A 16,495-nucleotide genomic window follows, 5' to 3' on the forward strand; every position below is an offset into this window, starting at 1 on the left:
TTACTTGAGGCTCTGTGTCCCATGATGTACTCCAAGAAAAGGATTTTACAGGTAGGCAGTTATAAAAATCCAATTTTTTTGGCAATAACATGGTGTTGGCGGATTTCTGCCAGTCAGACTGTCGCGCCCCCTCCAGCTTGTTTCTTAGCATGAGACAAATGTATATACTTCCCCCCCCCCATTGTGTTTAGCAGGTTAGTTGGCATAGAGGAGAGAGGGAGTGGGGTGTCATTTACCATTGTGTATACACCTACATGTATGACTCTATAGTCACATTGGCTGCTCAGATGTGATAGGAAGGAAATGCTCAGCATAGGAACTCACAAAACTGAGCATGTGCAAAGCTGCCAACACTGCTCTGCAAAATCCCTAGCTGGATTGGAGATTTGGACAGAAGGAGGCGATGAAGAGCAGCAGGATCAACCTGTGTTTTTGTAGAATACAGAAAACAAATCTCATAGTGACAGAGCATGAACCGCATGTAATGCACCATTTTTTGATGGTTTTAGTGACACTTTAACATATGATGATAAATATGGACTATAAAAAAAATAGTATTTTGTAAACCAGTGAGGTGTTTTTATATTTACCTGACCTTTTAAACAGTAAACCAGTAAAGTTTTTGCCTTATTTATGCCTTATTTATAATATTATGTATAATACGTGTATGACATTTAGTGCTACAGAGCTTATTTATTTTTAACATTTCACTTTTTTTTTTTTTTTTTCTGTTTCCGTATTTGTATTGAATGTTCAAGGAAATACAAAGCAACAGTTTCGTACAAAGCTGTAACACTGAGGGCAGGTAGTAAAATGCAAAATATTCAGTACACCCACAAAGATGACCCACATGCAGACTTAAATGTAAATTGCAGAGGCCCATGTTGGCAACAGGAGAAGGGGAAGGAAAAGGGGACAAGGGGTAACTATAAGCACAAATAACAGTTAAGGGGAGGAAGAAGGAAAAAAAAATTGTAATGGCCTCCCAAGGGCCTGAAACAAAAGACAAAATGAAACCATTCTAGGCAACTGAGGCTAGATCTTTTGAAGATGGGAAGTGCAGATCCAAGCTATATATATATAATATATATTTCTCAATCTCGACAAAACCCGGGTGCCAGGTCGCATTTGCGACTAGAATTAGCGACCTGGGGCAGCACAGCTGGTCGGGATCCTATCTCCGTGGGCACCGCCGGTGGCCGGTAATTGAGGCCGCGGCTTTGAGGCCTTCTGCGGTCTTATGGTTCCTTCTGGAATCTGGTGCCCTCTTGTGGTAGCCGTTGGTATGATAACCAGCAATGCTAATGGAGCTTCCCCTGCCTATTTTCACTCCACGCCTATCTTCTTCCCTTTACTTGGAACCCCTAAACATTATATATCATTTTTTATTCTAACACCCTAGAGAATAAAATGGTGGTCCTTGCAATACTGTCTGTCACACTGTATTTGCGCAGCGGACTTACAAGCGCACTTTTTTTTTTTTTTTTTTTTTTTGGGGGGAAAAATAATTTATTTAATAAAAAAATAAGACATTAAAGTTAGCCCAATTTTTTTTTTTTTTTTTTTTTTTTTTTTTTTTTTTATATTGTGAAAGATAATGTTACGCTGAGTAATTTACAAAGCTGAGGTGGAGCCACCAAATCAAATGATACCACATCCCAAATATACAGATATAGAACAGGGGAAGAGGTAACCAACCTCACGGGACTTTTAAGGGTATCGATATTATATAATGTAGGGAGGACCCCTAAGGATCAAACAGTAGACCAAAGATAAAAAAAAAAAAATCTCAGTTTATTACAAAGAAGAAAATAAACAAAATATATGCTAAAAACACCATGTGTAAAGATCCATCCAATACACAATGATTTTGAAGAATTTCTTTTGAACTCAATCAATATAGTTTATACGATGCTCGACATGTTTCACTGAAAACTAGTTTCATCAGGAGCTTTGTATGAATATAACATTGTAGTGCTGTATGGATAGACACATAATAGATTAGATACAGAAATGTATATAAAACATTACAAAAAATGTTCCAGAAAATACCATATATAGACATATATTAGGCAAAAAAAAAAATCACATTTATATACAGAAATAAGGGCATCTGAATAGTCGGAGATCAAAAGCCTGGGAAATTTCGCTCTCACCTGCCATAGGTTCACAAAGAGCCAATCAATCGCCGATTAATCCGAATAGAAAAAACATGCAAGGGGGGCCTCAGCAATAGATAAATGGGAACGTCTGGACCTTAATAGCTTGCAGAGAGACTCTCCTAAATATCAGTCTGAATTAAATAATAAATATAATGAAAATTAAGTGAATGAATTGTATTCAATAGTACTACAGAAAAATCGCAAATATTGCGATTTCCAAAAATGTAATTCTTTTGTATGCATAGATTACCTGATAGAATCAATATTATCAAAGGAAAAGGCCAACCAAGGCCGGTCTATGGCCAAACAGGGGAACACAACCCCCTACTGCTCAAAACAAAAGAGTAATCAACTGCAGGATACGCAGCTATTTATGCCTAATCTGAAATAGAAAAAGAGAAAAACAGACAAAAAAAGGGTATTTAACTATGAGAATGCATAGGTAACGAAGATAGTTTGTCAACAAGAAGTTGCCAAGACATTCAGCAAGAAGCCCAAATGCCTACCTCAGTATATCTCTTGTCACAGGGCATCCATAAACGACAGTCCCCCTCAGAAACAGTAAGGCAAATGAACGCTGCCTTAAAAAGGGTCTCACCCTCTCGGCGGCGTCTGACATCGCCGCCGAGTGGCAGGCGGAAATGACCTTGCACCCAATCTCGGAAGGTACCGAGGAACGTTCCACGCATGCGCGTGGTGACGCAGACTGCCGTCACATGCGCACGGCGGCCATTTTGGAAACTCCTCAGACCACCGAGGGTATAGGTGGAAGGGAGGATCCAGAGATGGCGTACCCGCGCATGCGTCGAATGATGCAAAACTGCATCACTAGAGCAAGAACTCCATCATAAAAACTGGAAGACTCACATCTGAAGGTGGGTGGGAAAGAATGGAAAAGGGGACGGGCCAGGAGGACACTGCATCAGCCCCAACAGGGACAAACCCCGAAGGGGGAGATGAAGTGCCGACCAAACAGCATCCCTGACCCAATCGCATCAGAGAGGAATAGTCTCCCATCACCATCTCGTGGAATGGCGACAAACTTTTACCCTTTAAAATCTCCATAGGCGACGTTTAAAAAAATATTCTACAGGTTGCACGTTTTGAGTTACAGAGGAGGTCTAGGGCTAGTATTATTGCTCTCGCTCTACCAATCACGGCAATACCTCACATGTGTGGTTTGAACACCGCTTTCATATGCGGGCACTACTCACATATGCGTTCGCTTCTGCACGCAAGCTTGGCGGGACAGGGTGCGTTTAAAAATATATATATTTTTTTCTTATTTTAACTTTTATTTTTTTCACTGTTCTTTTAAAAAAAAAAAAAAAAAAAAAATGGTCACTTTTATTCCGATTACAAGGAATGTAAAAATCCCTTGTAATAGAAAAAAGCATGACAGGTCCTCTTAAATATGAGATCTGGGGTCAGAGACCTCATATTTACACTAAAATGCAATTTAAAAAAAATGTGTCATTTGAAAAATATAAATAAATAAAATGTCCCTCTAAGAGCTATGGGCAATGACTTGGAGACAGGTGGAGGGGAGGGGGCGGCACTATCTTCCCCTCACTCGTCTCAACGTCAGGCCAGGGACAGGTCCGGATTGCTGTCACGGACCTGGCTCCTAACTTTTTTTAGCTGGCTCCTAGATTCCAAGCGTATTTGTCAAGCCTTGTGTGTGTGTATATACACCTCCTAAATAATGCTCGTGCACACACACACACACACTATAATTTTATATATATATATATATATATATATTATATAATATAGTGTTGTGCTATTAAATCACAAACTCCTTGCGATCCCCTAATAGTGATACACTTTAAAAAAAATTACAGTAAATGATATATATGTGCAAAATCCTTATACATACAAACATATGCAACTCCTAAAAAGTCAAGCAAAGTTATAAAATGTGCAATATGTATGTATGTATGCGTGTGTGTGTGTGTGTGTAATATATAGATATAGATAGATCTTGCTCCACTCTTGGGAAATATTGGTTTATCCTTTCTTGCATCCCAATGTAACTAATTTCCTGAAGCCTGTTTGAAGCCCCTTCCTGTCCACATACATGCGTTGCAGCTATGGCTGCTTGGCATTTCTCAGAGAAGGTTTTGTGATGGCAACAGCAATGGGCCATGTCTGATTAATGTATCCTAAAACAACCACTTGTAGTGCACGGTTGGTTGCAACTTGGATACTGGAAAACACAGAGATGTGTGTGCGTTATCCAAGATCGTTATCGTGATCTTGACTAAAGTGTTTCACAATTCTTTCTATGCAAAGAATTCTCTCTGCTCTTCTAAAACCACAGCTATCAAAAGAAAGGAAGAGAACAAACATTGTAACAATTTGTCATGGAATAGACTTTGTGTGTAAATGAATAAAGTTTAACCATTAAAGCGGTAGTAAACCCGCAATTTTTATTTTATTTTTTTTAAAACCTGCAAAGCAAAAGGCATAATGAGCTAGTATGCACCGCATACTAGCTCATTATGAAATACTTACCTTAGAACGAGGCCCCGACATCTCGCCCGATCCACGCCGAGGGAGCCGACATGCTCCCTCGGCGTCTCTTCCGGGTATCGCGGCTCCGGCGCTGTGAGTGGCCGGAGCCGCGATATTGTCACTCCCGCGCATGCGCGCGGGAGATTTAAATCCGGCCGGACGAGCGCTGCCGGATTTTCACGGAGAGAACCCCCTTGTGCGCATGCGCCGCTGCAGTCAGCGGCGCATACCGAGGGGAATATCTCCTAAACCGTACAGGTTTAGGAGATATTTTTTTTACCCACAGGTAAGCCTTATTATAGGCTTTCCTGTAGGTAAAAGTTAAAGTGGGTATACAACCACTTTAAACACTGAGCTTCGGTTCACACTGAGGCAGCGTGACTTGCAGCGCAACTGCCTCAGGCGACCTGGATACGACCACTGCGGCGACTTGCAAAACGACTTCTCTATAGAAGTCAAAGTCATACAGGAGCCTTTTTCTAAGAACTGTTCTTAGAACGGTTCCATTGTACGGGACGCGACTTGTCAAGCGGCTAAGTCGCCTGACAAGTCGTCCCAGTGTGAACCGGCACTAAACCTTTTTCTGACATTTGTTGGTTTCAAGTTAAAATCATGCTTTTGTTTTGTTTTTTTTGCTACTAAATCAACTAGAACCCCCAAGCATTATAGATATATTTTTAGTAGATGCTCTAGAGAATAAAATGGTGGTTGTTGCAATATTTTATGTCACATTATATGTATTTGCGCAGCGGTCTTTCAAATGCAATTTAAAAAAAAAAAAAATTACTTTAATTAATTTAAAAAAAAAACAATAAAAACTAACCAGTAACGTTAGCCTATATATTTTTTGTATAATGTGAAAGATTTTACGTTACCAGAATTGTGATCTTTTTATTAAGCAAAAAAAAAGAATCGTGCAGCTAATATATAATATAGTAAGATATTTTATATATATATATATATATATTATTTATATATTTATATTATTATATATATATATATATTATTTATATATTTATATTATTATATATATATATATATATATTTATATATATATTTATATTATTATATATATATATATATATATATATATATATATATTTATATATATATTTATATTATTATATATATATTTATATTATTTATATATATATATATATATATATTTATATTATTTATATATATATATATATATATTTATATTATATATATATATATATATATATATATATATATATATATATATATATATATATATATATATATATATATATATATATATATATATATATATATATTATATTATTATATATATTATTTATTTATATTATTATATATATATATATATATTATTTATATATTATTTATATATATATATATTATTTATATATATATATTATTTATATATATATATATTATTTATTATTATTTATATATATATATATTATTTATATATATATATTATTTATATATATATATATTATTTATATATATTATTATATATATATATATATATTTATTTATATTATTATAAAAAAAAGATACTGAAAATCACTTATGAAATTACATTACCATGTTATGCTCAACTCGGGTCAAGTGCATTCTTTAAAAGTCCCCCTGGAGATTTAAAATGAGCAGCTTTGAGTGTACAGTACCTCCTGTCTACTTTACTTTTTTTTTTTTTTTTTTGTTTTTGTTTTTGTTTTACCACTAAGTCTTCAATCTTCCTAGCTAAATGACAGCCAGCTTCGCTCAACCCAGAAGACTGAGAAAAGATAAGTGCAGGGTGTCATGGTCCCCCTTCCTGACCATGGTACACTGTTTTTTACAGTATATTGATGCAAAGACCCGTGCTCATCACATCAGCGCTGCTCTCTGCATCATCCAGGGCCATCTACTGGAGAAGACTGAAGAGCAAAAGGACCAGCATGTCAAGTGACTTGCCAGAAGGAATAAAAAAATAAAAAATAAAAAAAGTAATAGTTTAATAAAATAAATGAACATAGCTTGGGGGGACGGGACACTTAAAGGGAGAAGTTGGTCCTGTGGAAGTCCGGGGTGATTGGGGGTGGCATATAGTTTAAAGTTCTGTTTTTATGCTTATGTGAAATTGTTTAATGATTTGGGTTTACATATAACTGTTTTTTTTTTTTTTTTTTCATAGCAAATATACTTTATTTTTTACCACTGACTATGGCAGCCCTTTATTCATCTTTAGCTCTTTTCTAATTGTGTGTTATGTGTTTTTAAGAATCGTGTGATGGAACTGGAGGGCAGAGTACGAAGAGCAGCAGCAGAAAGGGGAGCAGTGGAATTGAAAAAAAATGAGTATGAAGACATGTTGGCTAAACAGAAAAAACAGATTGATACCATTCAGTCTTTGCACAGTTCTCAGATGCAGAATATTCATTCACAGTGTAATAGTGAGAAGGTGAGGCATTTGGCGCCATTTCCGTTCTCTGTAAAATGAACATGGTGGTATTCTTGGAAGCCATACTGTTATGTAGGGTTAGATGTGTGTATTTTATTTGTGTTAATGAAAGTTGCCATTTGTTTTCTGCATTGTTGCTTGATCATACTGTAGGCATACCTTCTTATGAATAAAAATGGAACTATCATCCTTAAATTCCTCCAATTATATATTCCTCCAAACATTCTTAAATGTGAAAAGCAACAATCTTGAAAAAGCCACATATCTATGTCCATATTTAAATCAAGACACCAGCTAATTTCTATGTTGATTCTTTGAGGCATTGGGCAGTATACATTCCTGAGTAAACATAAGAGTTATCAAGTTAGTAAGAGTTGTCAAAACACTTGCTAGAATCTGCTTTGATGTCATGACTGTAATTGGTTTTACCGGCTTTTATATGGTTTTACAGTATGTTTTTGTTTCTTGTTATGGACGTTAGATTGTGAATTCACTTTGACCATGTATTGTTGGCTTTGCATACTGTATATAAGCTGTGTACAGTGTTAGTGGTGTGCAAATATAAAAAATAAACAATAGGTCCAAAATGATATCCCTCTTTTATAACTTTTTGAACAAGCTAGCCAGAACTTACATTTGATAGGCCACACAATGGCTTCTAAATAAAAATCTTAAAACCCCTTTCACATTGGAGCTGTTTTTCAGGTGCTAAAGGGCTAAAAATGGCGACTGTAAAGCGTCTCCCCTGCAGTCCCATTGTGAAAGCCAGAGTGCTTTCACACTGGGGCGCTGCCCTGGCAGGACAGTTAAAAAAAGTCCTGCAAGCAGTGTCTTTGGGGCGAAATGGGTGGGACCTTGTGCGCTGCTAGTGTTGAAACTATAAGCTAAAAATGTGTCTCAGCTGCTGACACTTCCCACACCTCCCCACAGTGTGAATGACTGAAACCTGACTGTATTATACACCTGTGTGTATAAAGTGTTGTGCTATTAATCGCAAAATTTACAGTTTACGATATATATATATATATATATATATATATATATATATATATATATATATATATATATATATATATATATATATATATATATATATATATATATATATATATATATGTGTATATGTGTGTGTGTGTGTGTGTGTGTGTGTATGTATGTATATGTGTATATATATATATATGTATATGTGTGTGTGTGTGTGTGTGTGTGCGCAAAATCCTTATACATACAAACATATGCAACTCCTAAAAAGTGCTTGTGCATTTCAAACAAAGATCATTATATATATATATATATATATATATATATATATATATATATATATATATATATATATATATATATAAAATTATATATATATAATGATCTTTGTTTGAAATGCACAAGCACTTTCTGGGAGTTGCATATGTTTGTATGTATAAGGATTTTGCACATATATATAATTTACTGTCATTTTTTTTAAAGTGTATCACTATTAGGAGATTGCAAGGAGTTTGCGATTTTAATAGCGTAACACTATATATAATTGTAGTGTGTGTGTGTGTGTGTGTGTGTGTACACACATTGGTGTGTGCACAAGCATTGTTTAGGAGGTGTATATGTTTGTATGTTTATGGATTTTGAACATATAATATATATATTTTAAAGATCATCACAATTAGGAGATTGCAAGGAGTTTGCGATTAATAGCGCGACACTTTATACATATGTGTACACACAGGTGTATAATACATTCAGTTTCTTTGGGGCGGTAGAGGAACGGTGTATACACCACTCCTCCACCGCCCCTGCCCATTGAAATGAATGGGTACTGCTTCCGACGCATTCGGCAGCAGCGCTTTCAGGGTGCATTTAACCCTTTCTTCAGCCGCTAGCGGGGTTAAAAGCGCCCTGCTAGCGTTCCCGAATAGTGCCGCTAAAGTGACAGTAAAGCGCCAATAAAACTAGCAGTGCTTTACCACTAGTGCAGCCAATGGCTCAGTGTGAAAGGGCTCTAAGTGTAACTCCAGCCAAAACCTTTTTTTACTTTTTTAAATAGACTAGGAAAGAACCTTTGGTCAACGTAGTTATTTATTTTTTTTTTTTATTTAGAACTTCACAGAATATTGAAAGTACATACATTTTTTTTGCATAAAAACCCTTGTCTACGCCATTATGAAATATAGAAACAAGGGTCACTGTGTCTGTGCTAGAGATTCCATTGTCCGAGATGCTCCTCTTTTCCAATTTTCCAACATGCATTAAGGGAAGGAGGGTGGGAAATTTGATAAGGGAAGATGCAAAGACTAGCCACAATATACTAGTCCAGTGAGTGGGATGGTCAAAGTAACATCAGAGATAATGGAGGGTTGGTGGTATGGGGGGGGGGGCAGAGAGAACCTCTGCAGTAGGTATGGATGGCGTTCGGGATGGGGGTAATGGGAAGGGAAGGAGGAGGAGATCAACAAAAAGCAATGAGATGGAGGGGGGGGGGGGGGGTGAGAGTAAGAGCAGGTAGGAAAAGGGCTACTGTTGGAGCATGAAATGGAAGTGGCCAAGAAAGTAACACCCCTATCCCATGTTGGTCTCCATGTTAATTTGAGGGGGGTCAACTGAAATTGTTTCCAGTAAAGCCATGTCATATCACCCTCTGTCGGGTTGATGGATTCTTGTGACACCATTGGGAAAATTTCCCCCAAAGTAAGGGAAAGATGTACCGTTGATAGTTGTCACTGAATCATGAGTCTCTGCTGCAAGATATCTCTTCTGCTCCTAGTGATAAGAGAAGAGTTTTTAAAAGGGGATATAATTGCAATATGCAAATCTTTAAATTGTGACTATATCATTGGGAGAAAACTATTTACTCTTTGGGCTCCAAAGTAGACACACAAGCACACAATTTTGGAGTTCAATCTTCAATTGGAATTTTACTCCTAACCATTTGGTAACAATTAATGTTCTTTAACAAAACGCGCATTCCACGCTAATTTGCTACCAGCATTGTTCCTTTTTCTTCTTCTTGCCGAAAACCGCCATTTTGTTGAAGCTCTCTTTGGTCTCCAAAAACATATATATAATTTTCTGTAACTTAAAATGTGTGCATGTGCAGCCTTGATTATTTGTTTTGGCTCAGGGAAGGGGAAAGAATATCGGGAAGATAAGACACTATCTTAATTTAACTCTTTTGTGTCTAACTGGCAGCAGAATTTATCCTTTAGGCCTTTCTTGCTTTTCTCCCCCAAATCTCTTACCTGGGCACAGTCTGTGTCATTTCTCATATTCCTTTTCTCAGCTGCAGTTAATCTTGAGGCTGTTAGCAGATCGGCCTCTAGTGACTCACTGATATCGGCACAGTGCAGAAAATACAGGACAACTGAGCATGTGCAGAGCAGACAGTGTCTTACTAGCTTTTAACTTTATATTTTACTGTATAGGTATTTATTTGTACTGTTTTACATGGCTATACCTGCAAAAGGAGCCAGCCTGAAGTTATCTACTGTATCAGGACTTAAATTTCTGACTAAAGTTTCACTTAAACCACTTGCCACTCAGCATATAGCAATATGACGTTGGCAAAGTGGTTCTGTTATCCTGACCAGCCGTCATATGACGTGATCAGGAAAACAAATCCGTGTGTGTGTGTGTGTGTGTGTGTGTGTGTGTGTGGCAATCGGAGGTGCTGTGTGTCAGTCTGGCAAACCGCATCTCTGATTTCCATCTGACGGAGGCTTCCTATCATGTGATCAGCTGGGACAAATCACAGCTGATCATCGCGTGAACTAGGAAGTTCCGGTAAACGGCTTTTCTCAGTTCACACTGATGGGGAGAGCTGCTTTGGTGGCTCTCCTTGTCGGAGTGGGGGGGTCGGCGCAGATAATCAGCACATTGGCAGCTGATGGGCACCCCTGATAATCAGTGCCCCATCAGTAATGCCTGTCAGTAACTCCTCATCAGTGCTGCCTATCCAGTGCCACCTGTTATTGACCATGGGTTTATTTTATTTTTTTCATTTAGCAAAAAAGGAAAAACCAGTGGTGATCAAGTACCACCAAAAGAAAGCTCTTTGTGGGAAGAAAAATTATAAAAATTTTGTTTGAATGACAGTTGCAGTCATGCAACACTGTACCCAAAGTGTTACAGCACTGAAAGCTGAAAATTGTTCTGGGCAGGAAGGGGGGGGGAAGTGCCTGGTATTGAAGTGGTTAAGCTGTGTAAGGGATTTCTTCTGTTAAGATGTAGAACTCCCTTCCACAAATGGGAGTTTTTCAGGTGGTAGTGTAAAATAAATCCAAAAAACGTTAGTTGAGGTTCTTTGTGAACATAACGACAAGGGGTGTTAACCACTTGCTTACTGGGCACTTAAACACCCTTCCTGCCCAGACCAATTTTCAGCTTTCGGTGCTCTCACACTTTGAATGACAATTACTCAGTCATGCAACACTGTACCCAAATGAATTTTTTGTCCTTTTTTTCCCACAAATAGAGCTTTCTTTTGGTGGTATTTGATCACCTCTGGGGTTTTTATTTTTTGCGCTATAAATGAAAAAAGACCGAAAATTTTGAAAAAAAAACGCATATTTCTTTGTTTCTGTGACAGAATTATGCAAATTATAAATTTTTCTTCATAAATTTTGGCCACAATTTATACTGCTACATATCTTTGGTAAAAATAACCCAAATTAGTTGATATTATTTGGTCTTTGTGAAAGTTAGAGAGTCTACAAGGTGTGGTGCGAATCGCACAAAATTGATCACATTGGATGTACTGGTGGCCTATCTCGCTTCTTGTGACCCGAACAAGTCAGGAAAGTACAAATACCCCCCAAATGACCCCTTTTTGGAAAGTAGACATTCCAAGGTATTTAGTAAGAGGCATAGTGAGCTTTTTGATGTTGTCATTTTTTCCCACAATTCTTTGCAAAATTAAGATTTTTCATTTTTTTTTTCTCCACAAAATTGTCATTGGTAATAGGTTATTTCTTTCACGTGGCATGTGTATACCACAAATGACACCCCCAAAAAATTCTGCTACTCCTCCTGAGTATTACAATACCACATGTGTGGGACTTTTTCACAGCCTGGCCACATAGAGAGGCCCAACATGCAGGTAGCGCCATCATGTGTTCTAGGAACATAAATTACACATCTAACTTGTTGACTATTTATTACACTTTTGAAGCACCAGGACAATGACACGTGACACTGATGACAGATGGCACTGATACGTGGCAATGATGATACTTATACGTGGCACTGAAGACACGTGGCACTAATGCATGGCACTGATGACGCGTGACACTGATTACAGATGGCACTGATAAGTGGCATTGATGGCACGTGACACTGACAGATGGCACTGATACGTGGCACTGATGACAGATGGCACTGATACGTGGCACTGATGACAGATGGCACTATGTGGCACTGGGGGCAGGTGGCACTGACGGGTGTATGGCACTGGGGGCAGGTGGCACTGACGGGTGTATGGCACTGGGGGCAGGTGGCACTGGGGTGGATGGCACTGTGGGCAGGTGGCACTGGGGCGGATGGCACTGCTGGGGGAGGATGGCACTGCTGGGGGAGGATGGCACTTTTTTTTTTTTTTTACTAGAGGCAGAACGGCTGCCGCTGCAGCCGTTCATCTCTCCCCTCTCACAATGTCTGTGTGAGGAGGGAGAGCGACGCTGAGAGATGATCTCATATGTTTACATATGAGATCATCTCCCATTGGACATGCCGATCACGCTGTAAACGGCCGCTGTGATTGGCCGTTTACAGCGATCTGTGTTTGCTTGTCCCCGGGGGACACGGCGAACACAGAACTTCCGCGATGCGCGCCCGCCGCGGCGCGCATTGCGGAAGTAAACATCAGGACGTCCAGGGACGACCACCCGGACGAACGCGCCTGCTCTACGGCCGTCATTCGGCTATAGGGCGGGCGCGAGGTGGTTAAAAATGGTAGTAACATAAACACACACAGACACTCAGGTTGAACTGGATTGACCAGTGTTTTTAATTTAACCTTACCAACTATGTAACCGTAAAATGTTAAGCAAGTAGATTAGTCAACATAGCTTCAGGGAGTGGAGTCAGTTGAAGGATAATTGTTCTAAAAGTCAAGTTATTATTTAAAAGTGAATCTTTCTCAATGTAAATCTGGGAGATTCCATTTCTGAACTCTTTTTTTTGATACTTGTGTCTGAAACCATGAAATCAGACCGAGACAGAAGTACAGTTAAATCACACTTGTTTAATAATAAAAGTAAAAAGAACAAACTTAGTCAAAACATAGCCAGAGTTCAGGAACAGATAGTCAGTCATGCCAGAAGTCGGATCAGTGTAGTGGAACAGCAAGCAGGATCTGGAGCCAGAAGAGATGCCAGCAAAGCCAGTCTTTAACGACTTGCTTACTGGGCACTTACCGTATATACTCGAGTATAAGCCGAGATTTTCAGCCTCTTTTTTGAGGCTGAAAGTGCCCCCCTCGGCTTATACTCGAGTCATCGCTGTCTGCCCGCTCGATCAGCGTGTCGAGCAGACAGACAGCGGCCATTCTATAATTCAAAAGCCGCGCCTCCGGCTCCGCCTTCGCCTGTGATAGGCGGAACACTGAATTTCCCAGCAGCCTGTGTTCCGCCTATCACGGGCATCGTCTCATCCTCGTACTACGGACGAGGATGAGACGATGCCCGTGATAGGCGGAACACAGGCTGCTGGGAAATTGAGTGTTCCGCCTATCACGGACATCCGATAGGCGGAACAGCAGTCAGTGGGAAATTGAGTGTTCCGCCTATCACCGACGGAGGCGCGGCTTTTGAATCCTAGAATGGCCGCCGACGAAGAGCTGAAGGACGGGCTCGGCTCGGGACGGGCCGGGCCGGGACGGGCCGGGCCGGGACGCAGGCTGGACGGGACGCAGGCTGGACGGGACGCAGGCTGGACGGACACAGGCAGGCTGGACACAGGTAGGCTGCACGGACACACACACACACACACACACACACACACACACACACAGATGCATGGACACACACACACACACACACGGATGCATGGACACACACACAGGGATGGATGGACCCACAGGGATGGACGGACACACAGGGATGGACAGGCATGTCTCACCCTTGGCTTATACACGAGTCAATAATTTTTTCCAGTTTTTTGGGGGTAAATTGGGGGCCTCGGCTTATATTCGGGTCGGCCTATACTCGAGTATATACGGTAAACACCCTTCCTGCCCAGACCAATTTTCAGCTTTCGGTGCTCTCACACTTTGAATGACAATTACTCAGTCATGCAACACTGTACCCAAATGAATTTTTTGTCCTTTTTTTACCACAAATAGAGCTTTCTTTTGGTGGTATTTGATCACCTCTGGGGGGGGGGTTTTTGCGCTATAAATGAAAAAAGACCGAAAATTTTGAAAAAAACGCATATTTCTTTGTTTCTGCGACAGAATTATGCAAATTATAAATTTTTCTTCATAAATTTTTGCCACAATTTATACTGCTACATATCTTTGGTAAAAATAACCCAAATTAGTGTATATTATTTGGTCTTTGTTAGAGTCTACAAGCTGTGGTGCGAATCGCACAAAATTGATCACATCTGATGTACTGGTGGCCGATCTCATTTCTTGTGACCCGAACAAGTCAGGAAAGTACAAATACCCCCCAAATGACCCCTTTTTGGAAAGTAGACATTCCAAGGTCCATGGTGAGCTTTTTGATGATGTCGTTTTTTTTCCCACAATTCTTTGCAAAATTAAGATTTTTCTTTTTTTTTTTTTATGTTTTTTTTCCACAAAATTGTCATTGTAATAGGTTATTTCTCTCACATGGCACGTGTATACCACAAATGACACCCCCAAAACAATTCTGCTGCTCCTCCTGAGTATTACAATACCACATGTGTGGGACTTTTTCACAGCCTGGCCAAATAGAAAGGCCCAACATGCAGGGAGCGCCATCACGTGTTCTAGGAGCATAAATTACACATCTAACTTGTTGACTACCTATTACACTTTTGAAGGCCCTGAAGCACCAGGACAATGACACGTGACACTGATGACAGATGGCACTAATACGTGGCACCGATGACGCGTGACACTGATGACAGATGGCACTGATAAGTGGCATTGATGACACGTGACACTGACAGGTGGCACTGATGACAAATGGCACTGATACGTGGCACTATGTGGCACTGATGACAGATGGAACTATGTGGCACTGACACGTGGTACTGATGACAGATGGCACTGGGGACAAATGGCACTGGGGACAGGTGGCACTGGGGACAGATAGCACTAACAGGTGGCACTGGGGGCGGGTGGCACTGGGGCAGGATGGCACTTTTTTTTTTTTTATTTTTTTTTTTATTTTTTTTATTTTTGATTATTTTTTAACACTTACGGCCGCTGCAGCCGTTCATCTCTCCCCTCTCACACGATGTCTGTGTGAGGAGGGAGAGCGGCGCTGAGAGATGATCTCATATGTTTACATATGAGATCATCTCACATTGGACACGCTGATCGCGCTGTAAACGGCCGCTGTGATTGGGCGTTTACAGCGATCTGTGTTTGCCTGTCTCCGGGGGACACGGCAAACACAGAACTTCCCCGATGCACGGCGGCGCGCATTGCGGAAGTAAACACGAGGACGTCCAGGGACGGCCTCCCGGACGAAAGCGCCTGCTCTACGGCCGTCATTCGGCTATAGGGCGGGCGCAAGGAGGTTAAACAGGAAAGCAGGAGATGTTTCTTGTGATGTTGACCAAGGCGACGGCAGAGACCCTCTGGACTGACGAGCTGGATATAAACAGCTGAGACTGTGAAGAGAGATGGGAGCTGGCAATTTGCCGACAGCTGAGCAGCCAGCTCAGAGAAGGAAGGGCTGAGCCAGCCCTTACCACTTGTTTACAGCAAAATTGTTTGAAGCCAGGCAACTAGCATTTTAGGAACACTAGAACCTCTCATATTTCTCATAACTGATTCCTGGTTTTTCTTAAGGCCTCCTGCACATGGAGTAAAAAATGCTGAGTTTTTTTTTTTTACTGATCTGAAATGAGCTGCATTGTTTATGGGACATTGCACACAGCTGAGTAAAGATCGTTAATAAAGCTTTGAGTATAGAGCATTAAAACAAAAATAGAAAATGTATCAATTTTATTTATTTTTTTCCTTGGATGAAATTGTTATTGATTAAAATAAGCAGTAATAATGGATAGAAGCACTATTTTTTTTATGCTTCTGTGATGATCTTTTTATTCGGATTAAAGGAGGGAATGCTTCATGTTTCATTAGTACAGGGTTTCATTAAACCAAATGAGCCTCATCCACTGTGTGTAAACAGCAGATGTATTTTAGATTGGTTATAGATTAGCAGATGGAAATCTGTCCATC

At 39.7% G+C, this 16,495-nt stretch overlaps 1 protein-coding gene across 4 annotated transcripts in view; it reads left to right on the top strand.

The window, feature by feature from the left end:
• Positions 1-16,495, top strand: part of GOLM1 (golgi membrane protein 1) — a 130,892-nt gene that overhangs the window by 59,891 nt on the left and 54,506 nt on the right. For 3 of the 4 annotated variants that reach the window (XM_077474834.1, XM_077474836.1, XM_077474835.1), the window contains exon 3: positions 6,931-7,110. The exons of the other annotated variant lie outside the window; for it this stretch is intronic. In XM_077474834.1, coding sequence (XP_077330960.1) covers positions 6,931-7,110 — 180 coding nt within the window. The remainder of the gene's footprint in view (positions 1-6,930; positions 7,111-16,495) is intronic. 4 annotated transcript variants of the gene reach the window in all.

The sequence above is a fragment of the Lithobates pipiens genome, unplaced genomic scaffold, assembly GCF_037356315.1.
Source record: "Lithobates pipiens isolate NorthernLeopardFrog02 unplaced genomic scaffold, aLitPip1_a1.2 Scaffold_13, whole genome shotgun sequence".
Taxonomy (NCBI): domain Eukaryota; kingdom Metazoa; phylum Chordata; class Amphibia; order Anura; family Ranidae; genus Lithobates; species Lithobates pipiens.